We start from the raw sequence: 17,640 nt of genomic DNA, 5'->3' as shown, positions 1-17,640 counted from the left end.
ACTTTCCAGAGATCTAGTCTCAGCGAGGACTGCACATGTATACAGGCACATGTGTCCCGGCCACTGGCCTTTCTCAACTTCACAGAAACCATCACAGTCTCAAGTCAAGAGAAGAAAACCTTTCTCATTTCTGCTTTCAAGTAATTAGAGCAGAGAAATGCAGGCTCTGTTGGTATGTCAAACATTCTTCTTGATATCAAAATCTGATTAAGTCAAGAGACATTTCAGTGACAAACAAAACCATGACCACCACTACAGTAACGACACATTAAGGATGGCTATGACAATGGCAACAGCAGCTACTGTTTCAGTAACCTACTCAAGTTCTCGTATCTAATAAATAGCCAGGGTTAGATCCCGGTTACCAGGGCTCCAGAGCTCGAACTCCAAACCTAGAAATCAATCCAGACTCCTTACAATACTCACAAACAGGGTACAGACCTGTTATTAATATTATTTATAAAGTATTAAATTTTTTTTTAAGTATGGCTTCAAAGAGGAAGTGGTCTTTGCATGTGGATGTGAATGAGGAGGAAGTGGCTTGAAGAGGGCTTTCTCCCTTCCCATTACTTCCAGGAAAGTCTTTTGATACTAAAAAAAAAGCAATTTGGAAAAAATTTGAGATTCTTACCTAAGAAAGGGAATAACTTTCACTTATGCCAACTGCCTGGTTTGATGGAAGAATCCTGTCTAATACTAGTTTTCTCCCTTATAACGAGGGCTTAGGAACTTAATTGAAGACATTTTTTTTCACATTTTATGTCATTCTTTGTATACATTCATCATGTTATAGAGAAAAGGTTTTAAAAGTCTATGAGGGAAGAGATCTACGAGAACTTTCCAGATAACTGTCTCTTAAATGGACTAATATGGTAGTGACCGGCTTACAGAGGATGAGCTAGCAGCCTCCCTGGGGTGAGCACTGCCTGCAAGACTCGAGTGGTTCAGGACCTACCCCCACAGAGGTCCTCCCGCTATCTCCGATGTCTGTTTCCTAACATCCACCTGGGACAGGTAAACTTGAGACTCCACAGATAATATACCTGGGCACTTTCCAGCACCACCCACGGAGACTGAGAGTACTACCAGTCACGTTACAAAAGATGATCCAGTACTGGCCACCCTGGCTTGTAACTGGGAAGGAAGAGGGGAGAGAAGACAGAAACACCCCACTTATGGGAGCTGGGCAGCCTGGTGCAGGGGAAGCCGCCCTGGGGAATAAATGAACAAACACAAGTCTGGATGAAGAACAAACAGCTGATGTGATTGAGAACCAGTCTGTTTTTCCTTCTCATCTGCTGGAGGTGAGACACCTCTATGACAGAGTGGCCAGTGTGAGTTAGCCAGATAGGCACCAAACACTGTTTTTCATCTCTGCCAGTTTTGGCTGGAACATTAAATAGCATTCAAACCGAATATTCTTGAAAGGTCCTGGTATAAATTAATAAGTTATTTTTTTCAGCCCGTTACGTTTGACCCCTAGGATGAGCTCAAAGTGACAAGACTGCCCAGTCTGCCTGCCTGCCAGTCTCCATCTTCCTTCACGTACGTGTCAATGGCGTGTGTTCTCGTGGACCCAGGACTATTCTTGGTGTCTTTTACTGACCCCTCTGCTTCTCCTTCCTGTAAAAGCAGAAACGAAAGGGATTTAACACAGTATGTCTGCAAGACAAGTTCTTTTTTTTAAAAAAAAAAAAAAAAAGACCAAAGATTAAGAATTTTGATGATATGCAACCCAAGGAACCTACCATGCATTTAAATGTGAAATGTTTAAATTGGGTTACTCAGATGGGATGGGAATATACTCTTCCCTCGCCCCGCACACCCCGTCAGGATTATAAATATCTAGGCTAAGGCGTGAAGGTCAGACTCCTCTCCCTGAACACTTTCAACCTGACTCCATAAACGTGAAAGCTTATCTCCTTCCTCTCCCTGGCAGTTCCTTCTTTCTCAAGGTTAAGGCTGTGCAGAGCTAGTGACAACTCCATATACCTTTCTTGTACAGTCCTTTAAAGTGTAAGATGCTAGAACTTGCTGAGGCAAAGTTGAAAAAGAGGCAGTTTTCTATGGAAAAGACTCAAAAGCACTGTCTTTGCCAAGGCAGCTCCCATTAGAAATCCGTATGCACCACAGGCCCTTTAGGGAACAAGACTAAGGCTAAGACTTACAGGATTGAAAGGCATTTATACTCCAATAAGCTCGTGGGAAAAATCTTCAAAAATGCACAGAGATGGTTCTAGATATTATTTTTCTGCTGGAGACCAATGGAGGTTCTAGGTATTTTTTGGTACACTCTTTCTAAATCTTGGGCAATATTTTCCAGTTCACAGAAGCAAAATGAGCAAAAGATGTTTACACTAAAAACATCTGCGAGGGAGAATCTAATGCTAACCAGGCACCCTGAAAGAAGCGGCCTCATTTGGAAACTTGCAATACACTGTTTGGGTTTCCTGAATTTTATCAGTTATTTGCAGGCTAAAGTTCTTCAACTAGACTTCTGTTTCAGTTATCTTCAGCCACTTGCAAAAAGGGTACTCTGGCAAAATATGTTTTTCAATTGGTATTTTAACTCTCTTGATTTCGGCCACTATGAATACATCTAAAATGTACGAGGGAATTTGGATGGCATTTTCCAACTTTAGTAATCTTTAGTGCAGCAAATGAACCCGAAAGTAAAGAAAGGCACACACTAATATTTCAGATATATCCAGATATATCCAGTAGTTTAGCTTTCTTGCAAGTTGCTCCTTACTCCTCCTGACTTATCTACAGAGTACATTTTTCTCTTTCAAGGACACTATTAATGTCTTTTCCTGTATCAATCAAATGGGTACTTTGACTAAGCCAAAATGGCAGTCTGTATCACAAAGGACTTTATCCTGGTGTGGTTTTCTCCTTTTCTCCCCAATCTTTGTTAGCAGCATTGACAGAGAGGCCCCTGCATGGTGTGTCTACCTGCTTTGCTCTTTACCAGGACTGTCCCTACACCCCAATACAGGTGTGATGGTTGTAACAGGTGCTACTAACAGGTGCTGCACAAGTGCTTAGGGATCAGCACACGCCCCCTCACTGAGCTCCCTTCATTTTGGGCCGCACAGACATCTGAGTTTGATGGTATTGGCTTCAAACTTGGCTCTCAGAGGTTCCTGAGCTGTTGCTGTTAGAAGGGAAAAGCCAAGACACCCTCTGAACCTACAACAGAGTAGCCCAGCTCTCTTTTCTCCTCTTCTTATTTGTAATATGCCATGGTTCCTCATAAGACTGTTTGAAAAAAGGGTTCTACTATTAAAAAGGGTTTAAAAGCCATTTGTTTACTGCTTTTGGTCACAATTCTGCTCACCTAAGTGAACTGCTAAACGCAGCTTTGAGACCTGGTCTGAAAAATGACAGAAAGTTCATGGTTGTATGTGTTGTTGTTTTTTTTTAGGTCACAAAAATGTCCTATTTACCAGGACATATTGGAAAGAAAAAAAAAAAAAAGACTACGCCTTGTGCCATAAAAGATAATTAATATTTTTCCAATTTTCTCCACGACAACCCTTATGAGCATTATGTTATACTTAAAAAATGAAAGCCAGTTTATCTTTACTACAATGAAATTTCCTCATTATTTGATTTCCGTATGTTGAGTAGAAAAAGTGGTATTTGTTTCATCTGCCCAGGTGAGGCTCTGTAGTTTGCTTAAAACAAAAACAGAAACCTTACAGCCATCCTAATTTCAACAAAGGAGTCTTCTGCGGGGCCGCTGGTGTTCAGCTTGAGCTGCAGTTCAGACACGATGCCCAGCAGGTCTGCCTTCTCGGCCTGAAGGCGTGCCACCTGCGTCTTCAGCTGCTCCATCTCCGCCTCTGCTTCTGCCTTGGGAAGCCTGGAGTCATCAGTGGGGTCCTGGAAATGACAGGGAGGAAAGCAGATTAACACGTGAAACCAAGGACCCAACCACCTCCACCGATGGACAGGAGGAACATCTTTGTCCCCTATGCCTTAAAGTGGAAAATTCTAGTTCTTACTTGACTATTTTGGTATAGCATGTAAAGAAATTTTTACATTATTTTATTATATTCAAATATTAGGAATTTTAAAATAATTTCATGATAAGAAAGAAAGGCTTCCTCAGCACACCGGACTAATCTGACATTATGAAAATAACCAAGCTGGCTCTGGCAATGGTAGACTCATAAACCATAGTTCAAAATTCCAGAAAGTAAGGGCAAAGAGCTGCCATCACTGAACCTCTTGCCTGTTTTGCTCCCCACAAATGCCCACCCAGGCCCACTCTCCTCCTACTTGTCATATCTACTTAGAAGCCAAAGCAACAAGGATGTTAATTGGTCCAGTAACGGCAAAACACAAAGAAAGGTCCAAAAGGCTCCCAGTATGGAGGCTGGCAGCTAAAATACTCTACAGGGGTATCTTAAGTTTGCTAAAAGTACATCTGGTGAGAAATTAAAAAATTTTAAATTCAGAAGCTGGTACCAAAGATTAAAAAAAATAAATTTCAGCCTATATAAACATTAATAATAAGCATTAATATTTCACTAATGTCAAGAACGTGTTGTGTTCACCCTGTTACATTCACTGCATATGACAAAGTCATAAGAGAATGACCCTGCTTTGATGTGGTGTTTTTACTTGTTTTTTTCTTTTCTTTTCTTTTTCTTTTTGGTAGAGACGGGGGTCACCTCTTGCTCAGGCTGGTCTCTGAACTCCTGACCTCAAACAATCCTCTTGCCTTGGCCTCCCAGAGTTCTAGGATTACAGGCACGAGCCACCACACCCAGCCAGGTGTTTTTACTTGGGAGGAGGGAGAACAGAGCTGGACCATGCTCTGCTAATCACTGAGTCCTGGCCTCAGTTTTCTTGGGTAAGGAAAAAAGATATGGCACCACAAGGTCTGTATGGTTTCTTCCAGTTGCCACCTTCTAAGCCTCTCGTTTCCTCCTCAGGAAACTTTTATTGCTCTTATGTGCATGGGATCGTGCTTTGGTTCCCTTTCCAAACCAGAAATACATACACTTGGGATTATCACAAAACTACAACACATTGGAAAGTTGAAATACACACACCCTCATCTTAATAGTGTAGTGGAAAATAACAAATACCTTAAGATCAGCATTTTTGTTGTTGTTTTTGTTGTTAGAGACAGGGTCCTGCTCTGTCACCCAGGCTGCAGTGCAGTGGTGTAATCGTACCCCACAGCAACCTCAAACTCCTGGGCTTAAGAGATCCTCCTGCCTCAGCCTTCCAAGTAACTGGGATTACAGGCACATGCTACCACCTGGCTAATTTTTTTTTTTTTTAATTTTTGGTGGAGAAGGCATCTCATTATTTGCCCAGACTGGTCTCAAACTCCTGGGCTCAAGCTGTCCTCGCCCCTTGGCCTCCCAAAGTGCTGGGATTACAGGCTGGGGCTACCACACTCAGCCAAGACCAGCTTTTTTTTTTTTTTTTTTTTTTTAAATCTTAATTACTTTTAGGAACTTATAGCATGATTAAATATCATCTAGAGATGCTACAAACAAGCAGTTTAAATGAGTGATCTCCAACTCATCAACACGTTCTGAGTTTTTTCCCTTCCCTGACCTCTTTGCCATTTCCTAAGGAATGGAAGACAGGCCCAAAGGCTTGTAGTAGAACCAAAACAGTATCAGAAAGACATGCAGATGGACCATAAACCAACTGGGTCATGAAATATTAAAAAATGAAGGTACAGGCATTAACTTGCAACATGACATGTCCCTTACACCATCGGGATTGTGCTCTTCCTCCACATGGAGCGGAGCAGACCCTTGCTGGGAAACTTGCTACCACCCGCCTTAGAGAAAAGCAGCTCATTGTGAAACCGAAGAGTTAGGTCTGCAAGGGAAGGTTAAAAGTCTGCACAATCTCTCTTAGTAATGACTCAAGCAAAATAAACATAAATTTAAAGGAAGAAAAACAATAAAAAAGGGCAGGTACTGCTTAGCCTAGAACCAGGAAATAAACAGGTAGAGGCAAGACTACTACGCCTTACTAGGAATCTGCACGTTTACTCTCCTGACCTGTCTAAAGACGTTTTATGGAATGAGTTTTTAAAAACCACCTTGGCATGAGGGTAGGCAACAGAGTTTTAACCAAGCTTCTGAGGAGCAGTGATATAAGGCTATGACATTAGAATCTCAGATTATTAGGTTAATTTTCCTCTTCACACTTATGAGGATCTCTTAATTATCCTTGGGAAATCATGAATCCACTTATCTGGCCATAAACGCACTGCACGATGACTCTCTAAATTTCCATTCACTTTACTGCTTTACTTTCCATTTCTTTCCTGGACTATTCCCATGGTTCACCTCCTAGATCTCTACTCTAACTCCATTATTTTTTACTGTCTTTCAACACTTTTGGGTACTTGCCATTCACCTTTGTGCAGCACAACTTCTCTGTCTTTTCATTTATTTGCATAATCTCTCTATCCCATGGTCCTGAAAACATGCCCCGGTTAATATTCCATCTTAGACTCCCAGAAGGAAAGTCTAGCTAATGACCTTTGCCTCGCAGTCTGTACAATCGAAAGTCAGAAAGTGCACTCTAGGGATCATTCTAGTGGGTCATCCAGTGAAATCGGCCAGAACCACGAACAGCAGCCTCATCCTGAGGCTCAGGGGCAGACTGCAAAGGAGATCCCTACTCCCTTCCCTGGTGAGGCACAGGACACGCTCGAGGCCATAGTGGCTTGGTGGCTTTCCCCGTGACACCCCTGTGGAAAACAGCAGTAAGGGTGGGATGGCATGAGTGGGAAAGTCCGAGGCCCAAGAACTATACCAAGTCAGGGAGAAGAGGACTAAATGAAACATCTCTCCACGGGCCCATGAAACAAAAATTAAAAAAGAGGCAGGGAGGCAACAGGGTGGGCCTGGGGAGTGCAGCGGGGTGGCCGCAAGTTGATGGCCAAGGGTTTGAAAGAGCCACGAGCATCTCCTCCCAGGCCCCCACCTCCTTTCCGAGTAGCTGCTTTTCACTGATCATCTGCTTGAAAGCAGCTGTCCAGAGTCCAGCTTCTGATCTCATCTTATTCCAATTCTGGTGCCTTCTGGGAAAACCTACAGGCAGACTGTCTCAGACAGACAGAAGCTCCGTTCTTGACTTCAATGTGACAGGCCCAGCAGGCTTGAAGCCACTGTCAGCCCACATCCCCAAAGCTATGTATGACATTTTCTTCCAGAGAGTAGAAAATTATTCATATATCTCAGGTGATCATTTATTTAGAGAATTCTACCTTGAAAATACTTAGATAATGAGAGATTTCCCTCCAAAGAAGCGACTTAATGCTCTTTGAACTGAAAGACAAGTTGAAGGATAAGATAAATCTCACCAGCAATAAAATACTTCCAATACAAGTATAAATTTATTCAAGCAGAATGTTTTTATTGTCTCTTGAGAAAGATCATTGACATGAACTATAATATTTTTCTAAACAACTTTTCATCCTTTTGATCGTTCTATATCATCCCCCTCTTTCCCATTATTTTCTTTCCATTTTATTTCTTTATTTCCATTCTTTACCCATCCAAGAAATCAGAGATCAGCAAAGTTCAAGGTAGAGTCTCAAGAAAAATCACTGATATCTGGAAGAAATCCTCCCTCAGCCAACCCAGTGCTCCATCTTTCAAAGGGTTGTTAAGTGCCAGGTTGGGAAGAAAACAGGCAGCAGATGTCCACCTAAACAAACAATACCCAGTGGGCCTTGCAGTATCCGTGGGGACTTCCAATGTATTCTGGCTGATTTCTTTTCGCTAACATTTTTGACATCCACTCTCGAGTATGAGCACATTTTCCAGGTTCTTTGGGTCAAGAAAAATGTGTTTATTTCCCTCTTTATCTGTGGCAACCCTATGGCCTCCTAGCACATGACATTTTCAAAACCAATTTTTAAAAGGAAAATGTAAAGTGAATAATCTCTATTTTAGACTGAGAGAAAGGACAAGGTCAGTAAGTAAAAATTCTGAGTAACAGATTTTTAAAATGTGATTTTATATCAAAGACAAAAACTAAAGACAATTGGATGGTTCCATCTGCACCATCTATAATGAATATAAAATGCTGATTTATAACCTCAACATTCTTTTGACTACAATAAATATGGTCAAATATTTACAAATTTCTTTCCCCCAACAGAGATGATACCTGACCCTTAAAAGTGCAACCAATATTTTCAGCAAAAACACTTCTTCCGAGACCATGTAAAACACCAGTCCATCTTGAACCATGAAAGATTTTGATCTAGGAAGCTAGACAACAAAGATTCTACTGCAAAGGGTAAGAAAATAAAATCACAATTGATTAGTCTGCTCACCTCAAATGACCTTTCTGATTTCCCTTTTAGTTTTCCAAGCTCTTCCTTCAATTTCTCATTTTCATGACTCAAGGCCAGAAGACGTTCTTTGGCTTCTTTGCTCTGTGTCTCAAAAAACTGGCGTTCTTCCTTCTGTTTCTCTGTCCAGGCTGACAGCTCCTCAAATCGCCCTTTCATAGCTTGATTATTTAGCTTCATGGCTTCTGCACAAGGTTCAGAGTGAGGAGTGAGAGAATCACACGCCAGGAGAGTGGACTTAATTTCATGAACCAAGCCTCCCCCTGGGCCACTTCGCCACATGGCCCTGAATCTAAAGTTGCCACACTTGGCCTGGGCCCAGAGTTCGGCAGGAAAAAGACTGTAATAATGAGAGTGGTTTCTGCTTCCAGAAAGGACTAGTGGATCTTAAGTCATTTGTAGTCCTTAAAAATCCCAAGACAATAAAATTGATTTGGGTACCGCCACTATAGCACAAATACCTATTAGTAACTAGGGAACTGAGGACGTTCTTATCACTCCTACATTTGAACAGTGGTCCTGCCAAAAGCCATGGCTTGAGATATCAGAATGCTTTCTCTTAATAAGGTGATGTTTAGGACTAACTCTGTAATCATAGTGGACTTTCTTTCCTTTTCCTTTTAAATGGGCTAAATGTCATTATGCGATTTCCTGAGATACATAGAATACTTTTTATTCTTACCTGTATTCAAAAGTAAGGTAAATAGAAACAGTTTTAGCCTTACCAAAAGCTAAAACCTGTGCTCTTTCTCTCCCCAGGGAAACAGGGAAGGGCGCTCACCTACAAGCCTTATTACAACGGGATCACGTTTCGTGAAGGCCCAGGTGGATGAGCGCACAGGCCAGCTGCTGCTCACCTTTCAGCTGATGGTTCTCGGTCAGGAGCTCTTTCATCTGCCGCAGCAGCTCCTCTGGGGTGAACGTGTCCAGGTTTGGGTGAGCCAGACTGGGGGGTCCATTTCCTGTGGTTTCGTTGGGGCTGTCCCCTTTTTCAGTCAGGCAGCTGAGAGGTTGGTGGGACATGGCAGAAGTTCCTATGGAAAAGTCACTAACTGAAAATAGAGCTGTCCCCCTCGCTGCAAGGGGTCCCCTTGAGTCCCACAAATCCATTAGCGATTGCTCATATTTACTCCAAAAATTGCCTTTCTCTCCAATTACAGTTTGAACATTTTTGATTCTTCACTTTAAACAAACAAAAAAGGTATATTCCATCTTCTGGGGAACTGTGAGTGTGTGTGTGTGTGTGTGTGTGTGTGTGCATGGGTGTATAAAGGGGTACAAAGAAGCTGGGAAATGGGGGAGGAAAAGGGGTGTACGATGTCATCGTGATCAGGATAATATTTGTAGACAAGGGCAAAGTATCATTAAAGCAATTTCCCATGCAAGTCTTTAAGTTCAAAATCCTTATCTTGAATGAATTGCATGGTATGTGAATTACATGACAATAAAGCTGCCAAAATACTCCATATTTTATTTCCTGTATTTCTGGTTAAGAGGAAAGGGAGGATTAGCATTCTCTGAATGCCTAATATATGCTGAATCACGCCAGACATGTCACTGTCTCTATTCTTCACTAAAGCTCAGCTAGGCAGCTACTTCACAGGGGAGGAAGTTGAGTTTGCAGAGGTGTACAGCTCATCCAAGCCACAGTGGATGTGGCACATCAGGAATCAAGGAAGATTCCAAAACCCAACCTGTGATACAACGAAGGTACTACTGAATACTCAGGCTTTAATATTACAGTTTTCAATGCATACTAAAAAGACTAAGACATCTTTAGTTGTTACGTATTCTGAAAACATTTTTACACATACTGCTTTATTTTGTAGATAGCCCAATGTGGACATATAAATATAAGATGGATGAGTGAATGCCAACTCCACTTATGTGTTACCTACCACCTGGGCAAACACAGATCCTTCCCATGACTGGCTACAAGCTACAGGTAAAAATGTTCATCTTCACACTTCATGAGAATGATGCTTTTCCATCAAGAAGTGAGGTGGATAGACTATAAAGCAATACATAGTAAAGGCAACTCCTCCTCTAACACTGTGTATACCTGTGCATACACACCTCTGTTCTACAAAGCTAAAAAATGGCTGATATCCAGAGAGATGCCTGAGAAGCATATCACTTCCAAGATGCTTACCCTTAGAAGACAATTTTAAACCCATCTATCCAACAAATAGGTAATTAAGCAATGATGCACGCTATTCAACTGTGATCAAGCAGAAAGCCACTGACACCACAAAAGCCCTGGGATGAAGAAGGAACCTGGAGGTGAGCATCCGTTTCTAATGGAAACAAAGCACTGCCCCAGTTAGACCAGTCAGCATCTCACGATTATGGAGCCCATGGGATCCCACTGAGTCACAGAATCCATCACACATGAAATCAGTTGCTGGAAGACAGAGCAAGAGAACTGCCCCCTTTCTGATATATAACTATATAATAACATCTATGTGTGCGTTTAGCATCCATGTATTAAAATGAAACCAAACACAGGGAATATGGGGTTGCTTCCCTGCAACGACAGGAGGCAGTACGTACCTCAGGCTCCCTGGAGCTGCTCTGAGAGCCAAAGCCTGAGACCTCCTGTAGGTCTCAGGAACTTGTTGGTAACCAGAGACAGCACTACCGACCACACCCTGCGGCAGGACAGCCTGCATGACTTCTTCCTAAAGCAGCTCGCATCAAGAAGAGCATTCTCAGGAAATCCCGTAATGAGGATGATGGCGATTTTACAAAGTGAAAAGCAATGATAAAACACATTATGCAGTTTGAACCTTTTATATCTGTTTCACATACCTGAATTAATTTAGAAAAAAGGTACAATGCTGAAGTGTTCTTCACTTAGCATTGGGTGATTAGAAAAGAATGCTTTTTTCCCCCCCAAAAAATGATTTGGCTAAACTGTCAGTTCCTAACTTTCCATAAAATTCATTTTTGCACAGACTCATCTTGGTGCTAGTATTTCATAAAAATGGGGTTTTACTGAGTAATGGTGTTCCTACCTATTTTATAGAGGAATACTAAAATTCTAGGTAATAGATCTAAAAGATAATATCTTTGTAATATGAAATCATTTGATTGTCAACATTAAATTTCCTCTGATATGCAGTGATGACACTACACTTTGCAAAGGCCATGGAAACTTTTAACAGATTGTATTTTTTTAAAAGTGTCTAGGCAACCATCTAGAGAAGTGTTTGGTTTCGTCTTATTATATGCACAAATTTCTCCTCCATGGCTTTTCCAAGAGGAGAGGAGATGGGAGGAGAGGGAGAAAAGAGAGAGACATGCCCCCTTGAAAATTGTCCAGATTTCTTTCTTCCTTCCTTTATACCTCTACCAAGCCCACAGATACAACCATAATAAAGTCAAAACTGGTTCTAGTAGTTACATCGGTGCTTCTAACTTTCCCAGGCTGCCCAGATTTTATGAAGACACGAGGAAAAAAGCTGGGTTGTGCTAAGGAAGACAGGAGAAAAACACCTGGCCACACTAGCCAGATGTGTGGCTTTTGGAAGACACCTGACTTCTTGTGATTATTTATTGACTCATGTAGCAAATGATGATCTTGACAGTTGCTTTCAGCTCAGAAGCCCTGTGAAAAGTATTCTTAAGTTTCTAGTAAGTAAGATTACAGTCTAAACCATACCCTTCAACACACACACTCCCAGTACCCTCAGGGGCACCCTAGCTGCTCTCATGAATACATACACCTGTCCTAGTCAGAGCAAACTCTTTGATAGCCAGTGTTGTTAGGACAAATTATTTTGTAATTCAAATGTCATAGTAAGGCCGGGCACGGTGGCTCACGCCTGTAATCCTAGCACTCTGGGAGGCCGAGGTGGGCGGATCGTTTGAGCTCAGGAGTTCGAAACCAGCCTGAGCAAGAGCGAGACCCCATCTCTACTAAAAATAGAAAGAAATTATATGGACAGCTAAAAATATATATAGAAAAAATTAGCCGGGCATGGTGGTGCATGCCTATAGTCCCAGCTACTCGGGAGGCTGAGGCAGGAGGATCGCTTGAGCTCAGGAGTTTGAGGTTGCTGTGAGCTAGGCTGACGCCACGGCACTCACTCTAGCCTGGGCAACAGAGTGAGACTCTGTCTCAAAAAAAAAAAAAAAAAAAAAAAAAAAAAAAAATGTCACAGTAAATAAGAAGTTAGCATATATGGCAAACAAGCATGTAAGTGCTTACAACCGAAATTTTACTAAAAGTAATTTAATTGATTTTGGATGACTCGAAAGGCACTTGATGATTTTTAGAATGTTCTGGGGCATCATTATGAGTTACTGCTGCACAGTGCACTTGTGAAATACATATTGGTAGAATGCCAGTTAGAGAAAGCATTATTCTCTAAGTTTTTAACATTACCTTGAGTTATTTTCAACTGTGCAAAGATAGAGACACATTATATATCCTTGCATACGTCTTTGAAGGTTAAAGAAACTGAAACTAAGCCATTTATTCCAAGGTTCTATCTAATAACAGAATTTCTCAAAAATCAACTGACCTAGATCTGAAGTGTGTCATTTCTAAGCAAAGGTGATGTTTACCGATGGAACGATGAATTAATTAAGCACAAGATTTGTCAAGATTTCACCAATGAGGAAGACTAAGAACTACCTGGCAAGAGAAAGGTCAAAAGCAATTCTCCTAGATTTTATTCCCATATTTGCTATCTGAATTCCTGACAGTACATATTATTTTCTAATTCCAGAGATCAAGTAATTAATAGCAATGACTCGACCTTGTAGACGTGGGCATAAATCTCATTCCTGTGTTGGCCTTAGAGATGATCCAGTCCAAATTCTTATTCAATGCAAGAATGTCTTGTCTGGTTTCCACAGTACATGGTCATACAGAGCTCCTGAACACTTCAATGACTGAAAATATCAGGGATGACTTGGCAAGCACCATGCAATCCATTACAGGATGGCTCTGATTGCCGGCGAGTTGTTATGTCAAACAGAACCTGCCTTACACTGACTTCACCCGCTGGACACTGGACACAGAGTAAGCCTAGCCCCTTACCCTGGTGTAGCTGAATCTTCAAATTTACTAATGAAGTATTCACAGGGTCAACCCCACACATGGAGAAATTAGTTTTAAACAGTGAAAACTTGTTTCTTGATCAGAAACAATAGTTGGCTATTTGCAAATTCTGGTGGGTTCACAAGGGAGCTGAGTAAGGTTCCAAGATCGCATCCACTAAACCCATCACCACCCTGGGAAAAGAGCTTAGAGTAAGCATCCTACTAAGGGGTAAAAGCAGACTGTATTTTACTAATATGTGGGAAATAGGAATAGCTTTAACTAGTTGCCTAAGGCAGGAACCTGGGAGTTATGCTCAATTCTTCCCATTCCCTCTTCTCCCAAGTCTAATGGTCACCAAGTGCCATCACTTCCACCTCCAAAATGTTTCTAAACCCCACTGCCTCCTCCATGCCCATAGGCTTAGTCCAGGCCGTCCTCATCTTGTCTGGACCACAGCAATGTTGGCCTTCAAAAACGAGAGGTTTTTGCCTATTTTGCCTACGGCTGTATCCTCAGCACTGAGAACGTTACTTGACACGCAGAAGGAAGGGTTCAGCAAATATTTGCTCAATACATTAGAAAAGCCTCTTAAATGGTCAACTTTCACCTCTTTCCACTTCAGTCCCATGGCCTTTGTGGTTTCTTTCATAATATGAGGTCATCCCCCTGAGTTCATCCTTCCCACACAAGGCAGAGTTTCAGCTTCTTAGCAACACAAACACAGCCTTTGAGGGTCTGGGCCCAACTTACCCACCCGAGTCACCTCCTGCCACCAAACCACTTGTAACCAAGGCACGTTAAAGAGCTCACAGTTCCCTGCATTCTTTGGCCCCTGTGCCCTTGCTTCTCTTCTGACCTCTGCTAGAAATGTCTGGCTCCGTTTTGCCCTGGCAAACTCCCTGGACAGATCAACGTCCAGTTTGAATATGACGTCCTGTGTCAAATGAACTGTTCCTTCCTCTAAGCACCCAGGAGCACTTTGCATTTCTGCCTCCTTGGCCCTTTCCAAAATTATTGTAATCATCTCAGGCCAGTCTATTTTCTCTTCATTTTATTCTTTCTAGAGACTGGCACATAGTAGGCTCTCAGTAAATGTTTGTTAAAATGAAATAAAAATATAGCTGAGGTATTTTCAAGTCTAATACCTGTAAAGTGCTTTCTACTGTGTAGGTGACAAATCCAGCATGCCAATATTGTTACGAGTTTTTCTACAGTCCTATGGCATTCATTTCCAGATTCTTGAAATCGACTTTTTAAACTTATTCTAAAAAGTAGAACTGCTTTTTTATATCACTGCAAAGGCATCTGGATATCATTTCATGACACATATTCTAATCCTCATACACATGTCAATGAAAACTTTTAAAATAATTTTTTCTTTCTGAATGAAATAGACTTTAATTTTTAAAAAGAGTTTAACTTCTTCCTTTTCTTTTGGAGTTTGACTTTACTATTCTATAAATTCCAAAGAACATATGAAATATGCCAAGTCTTTATAAAATTCAGGAAAGCAGGGCTTTGGGGATGAGAAGGTGTATTTCATGGCTAGAATACCTATGTGCCCCTACTTAAGGGAGGGGGGTCAGTAGGAAGGTAATACAGTGTTCAATTGCTTGCAAGAATAAAGTTTGGTTTGGGGGGTTGGTTAGATTCTGTACAGTAGCATAATATGCAACCTAAAGGTCAGTTTATAAAAAAAGAAGCTGCTCCTTTTATAGTGTTGCACAGAATACATAAAGAATTACTAAAATTGGCCCAGTAGAAAAAAAGACCAAACAATGACCCACAGACTCAAATCAATCATTGTCCTCTCTCTACAGGCCACATTTAAACTTCACTTGTCTTTTCCTTTCCAGGGCAATCGTGGCCTTGGCCTCTGCTCCCGGACCTCTCCAGACCCATACAGACTGGGCCTGTCGGAGGAGGCAGCCTGGGCTAACTGTCCTCTCCCTAGGTCAAGCACTGCTGCCTTGCTAACCAGGTCCAAAGGCTCTTGATGTCCTCACACCGCCTTACTTTTCCATGGCTTTCCTTTCCATGTCATCCTTGGTATCCATTTCTATACCAACACTTTTCCTGGTGGTGGAGGCGAGGCCAGAAGCTGGGTTTCGTTTTCTTTGAGGGATGTTTACTGCCTCTAGCTTGCACATTTCCAGTGGTGAAAAAAATTCCTTTGGGGTTCTCAGCCTCATCAAATAGTCTCTCTCTCTCTTTCTCTCTCTCTACATATATATGCACACACACATTGTATGTGTACACTATACACTCTCTCCTAGAAACAACGGTTTATGTAGATTCCTTTCAGCTGTTCAGTAATCCCACTACCTTAGAGAGGGGACACTATTCTTTACTGTTCCTGGGCCACCCCATTAAGCCAAAGTAGCGTTCTCACGTCTTCCAGAGATGTATCTTTAACCACTTCCTCCTTACAATGAGGAATTGGCTGCACAATCATTCCCAATCTGCTGGAGGACGTCACCCCCAAACCACCTCGGTGACCTGCAGAGGAAGTCACCTGCGGACAGCCAAGCTGGCGTCTTTACCCTTCTTGGGGGCGGGGGCTCTTTGTAGTGGCCGCCCCCGTTGCCCTTTCGCACCAAGTCAGGATCCGCGGGCCTGGAAATCCTCCCACGGCGGCCGTCCCATGGGAGGGACGCCCCACCCCTGGCCACCCTCACCCCGACAGGCTCCGGGCCGCAGGGAAGGGGACGGCGGGAACCGATTTCGGGCAGGAGAGGGGTCCGCCAAGGAGGGAGTCACCCCCTCGCCGAGCCCCTGCCCGCCCCCTGCCCCGGCTCACCTGCCGCCCGTGATCGGTCTCCCTCGGGGTCACTGCTGCCCCGCCATCGTGCCGCTGGGGGAGGGCTCCGGACTGGGATGCGGACGCCGACCAGGGGACCGGCCGGGGACGGCGGCGGGGGCAGCGGGGCTCGGGGAGTCTCTGGCTGATTCGCGGCCTCCCGACCCCGCCCAGCGCCGCTCAGCTGACCGCGCGCTGGCTCCCCGCCTCGGCCGGGGACTTTCCCGGGCCCCGCCCCCCAGGCCCCGCCCCTTCTCGGTCCTGTGCCCGCCCCCGGACCCCGCCCCTCCTGGGTCCTGTGCCCGCCCCCAGACCCCGCCCCTCCTCGGTCCTGCGCCCGCCCCCAGGCCCCGCCCCTCCTCGGTCCTGAGCCCGCCCCCAGGCCCCGCCCCTCCTCGATCCTGTGCCCGCCTCCAGGCCCCGCCCCTCCTCACTCCTGCGACAGCCCCGAGGCCCCGCCCCTCCTCACTCCTGCGACAGCCCCGAGGCCCCGCCCCCGCGGCTTGCGAAAGGTCAAGGCTGGGACCCGCGTGAGACTGGAGTACGCCGGAGTGTCAATCTCGACAGACCAAAAAACCAAAGCAGCTTGTAGGATGCTTCAGCCCAGAGAAAGGCTCTGGGTGACACCGGGATGCTTCAGGTGCCCCAGGCGGCGGGACGAACGACTGACCGGGAAAGTGTCTGCGAGCGGCCTTTGCCTCCGTGGCGAGCATTGCTTTGCTGCGCTGGAGGAGGGAAGGTGCCCCCGGGCCAGACAGGAGGGTGGACGGGTAAAACAGGACGAGGAGACGGGGAGAACCGCCTGGTTTGCATCTAAGCGCCGGGCGACGCTCCGCAGGACACGGACAGCGTATGATGTCGAGGTCGAGGTCAAGGTCAAGGCATGCTCCCGGCCGCAGGACTCTCGAGCTGGACGAGTACACAGAAATTAGGGCGGGCCCAGGTGCACTGGGAGAGGTTCGAGACCAAGAAGGATGTGGTATCGGGGACGGACCCGACCTACGAAGGAAGGGCCTGGCGCCGCTCACATCGGTGGAATTAGCTAAGCAGCACGTGGTTGCGCATCCACGTTGCTCACAGGTTGGAAAGAAAGGAGGAAAAAAAAATTCCTAATCTGAAATGGGAACAGGCGGATGCGCCCTCTCCTGGTACCCCTGAAAGATTCGGCTTCGCTGTCCAGACCGCCTGCTGCCCGACCGGCTTTGCCTGCGGGACCCCCGTCACCACCCGCAGGTTACCCTGAAGAGCAGGCAGGGCAGGCTAGCAAGTCAGTAACTGCCCCAGACCCAATGCCCGAGCCCTAAAGCTGGCGTGGTGTAGGAGGAGGGAATGGGAGGAGAGGCCGCCTTATGTGGAGTGAGCCTGGGGGTGGGGGTGGGGGTGAGGGGAGCCCCAAATGGAGAATTTTTAAAAAATCAGTACAGAGCAGAACTG

The 17,640-nt window shown here is 44.3% G+C and overlaps 1 protein-coding gene across 2 annotated transcripts in view; it reads right to left on the bottom strand.

Moving 5' to 3' along the window:
• The window catches only part of OPTN (optineurin), a 34,813-nt gene extending 18,443 nt beyond the window's left edge, over positions 1-16,370 (bottom strand). For both annotated transcript variants that reach the window (XM_069459020.1, XM_069459021.1), the window contains exons 1-5: positions 16,207-16,370; positions 9,211-9,387; positions 8,336-8,538; positions 3,706-3,888; positions 1,550-1,623 (exon numbers count right to left, since the gene is read on the bottom strand). In XM_069459020.1, the coding sequence (XP_069315121.1) occupies positions 1,550-1,623; positions 3,706-3,888; positions 8,336-8,538; positions 9,211-9,376 (626 nt within the window). In that variant the 5' untranslated portion in view covers positions 9,377-9,387; positions 16,207-16,370. The remainder of the gene's footprint in view (positions 1-1,549; positions 1,624-3,705; positions 3,889-8,335; positions 8,539-9,210; positions 9,388-16,206) is intronic.
• Between the last annotated feature and the right edge of the window lie 1,270 nt (positions 16,371-17,640).

The sequence above is a fragment of the Eulemur rufifrons genome, chromosome 25, assembly GCF_041146395.1.
Source record: "Eulemur rufifrons isolate Redbay chromosome 25, OSU_ERuf_1, whole genome shotgun sequence".
NCBI classification, from domain to species: Eukaryota; Metazoa; Chordata; class Mammalia; order Primates; family Lemuridae; genus Eulemur; species Eulemur rufifrons.
Note: the sequence above shows the minus strand (reverse complement) of the source record. Positions and strands in the feature narration are given on the sequence as shown.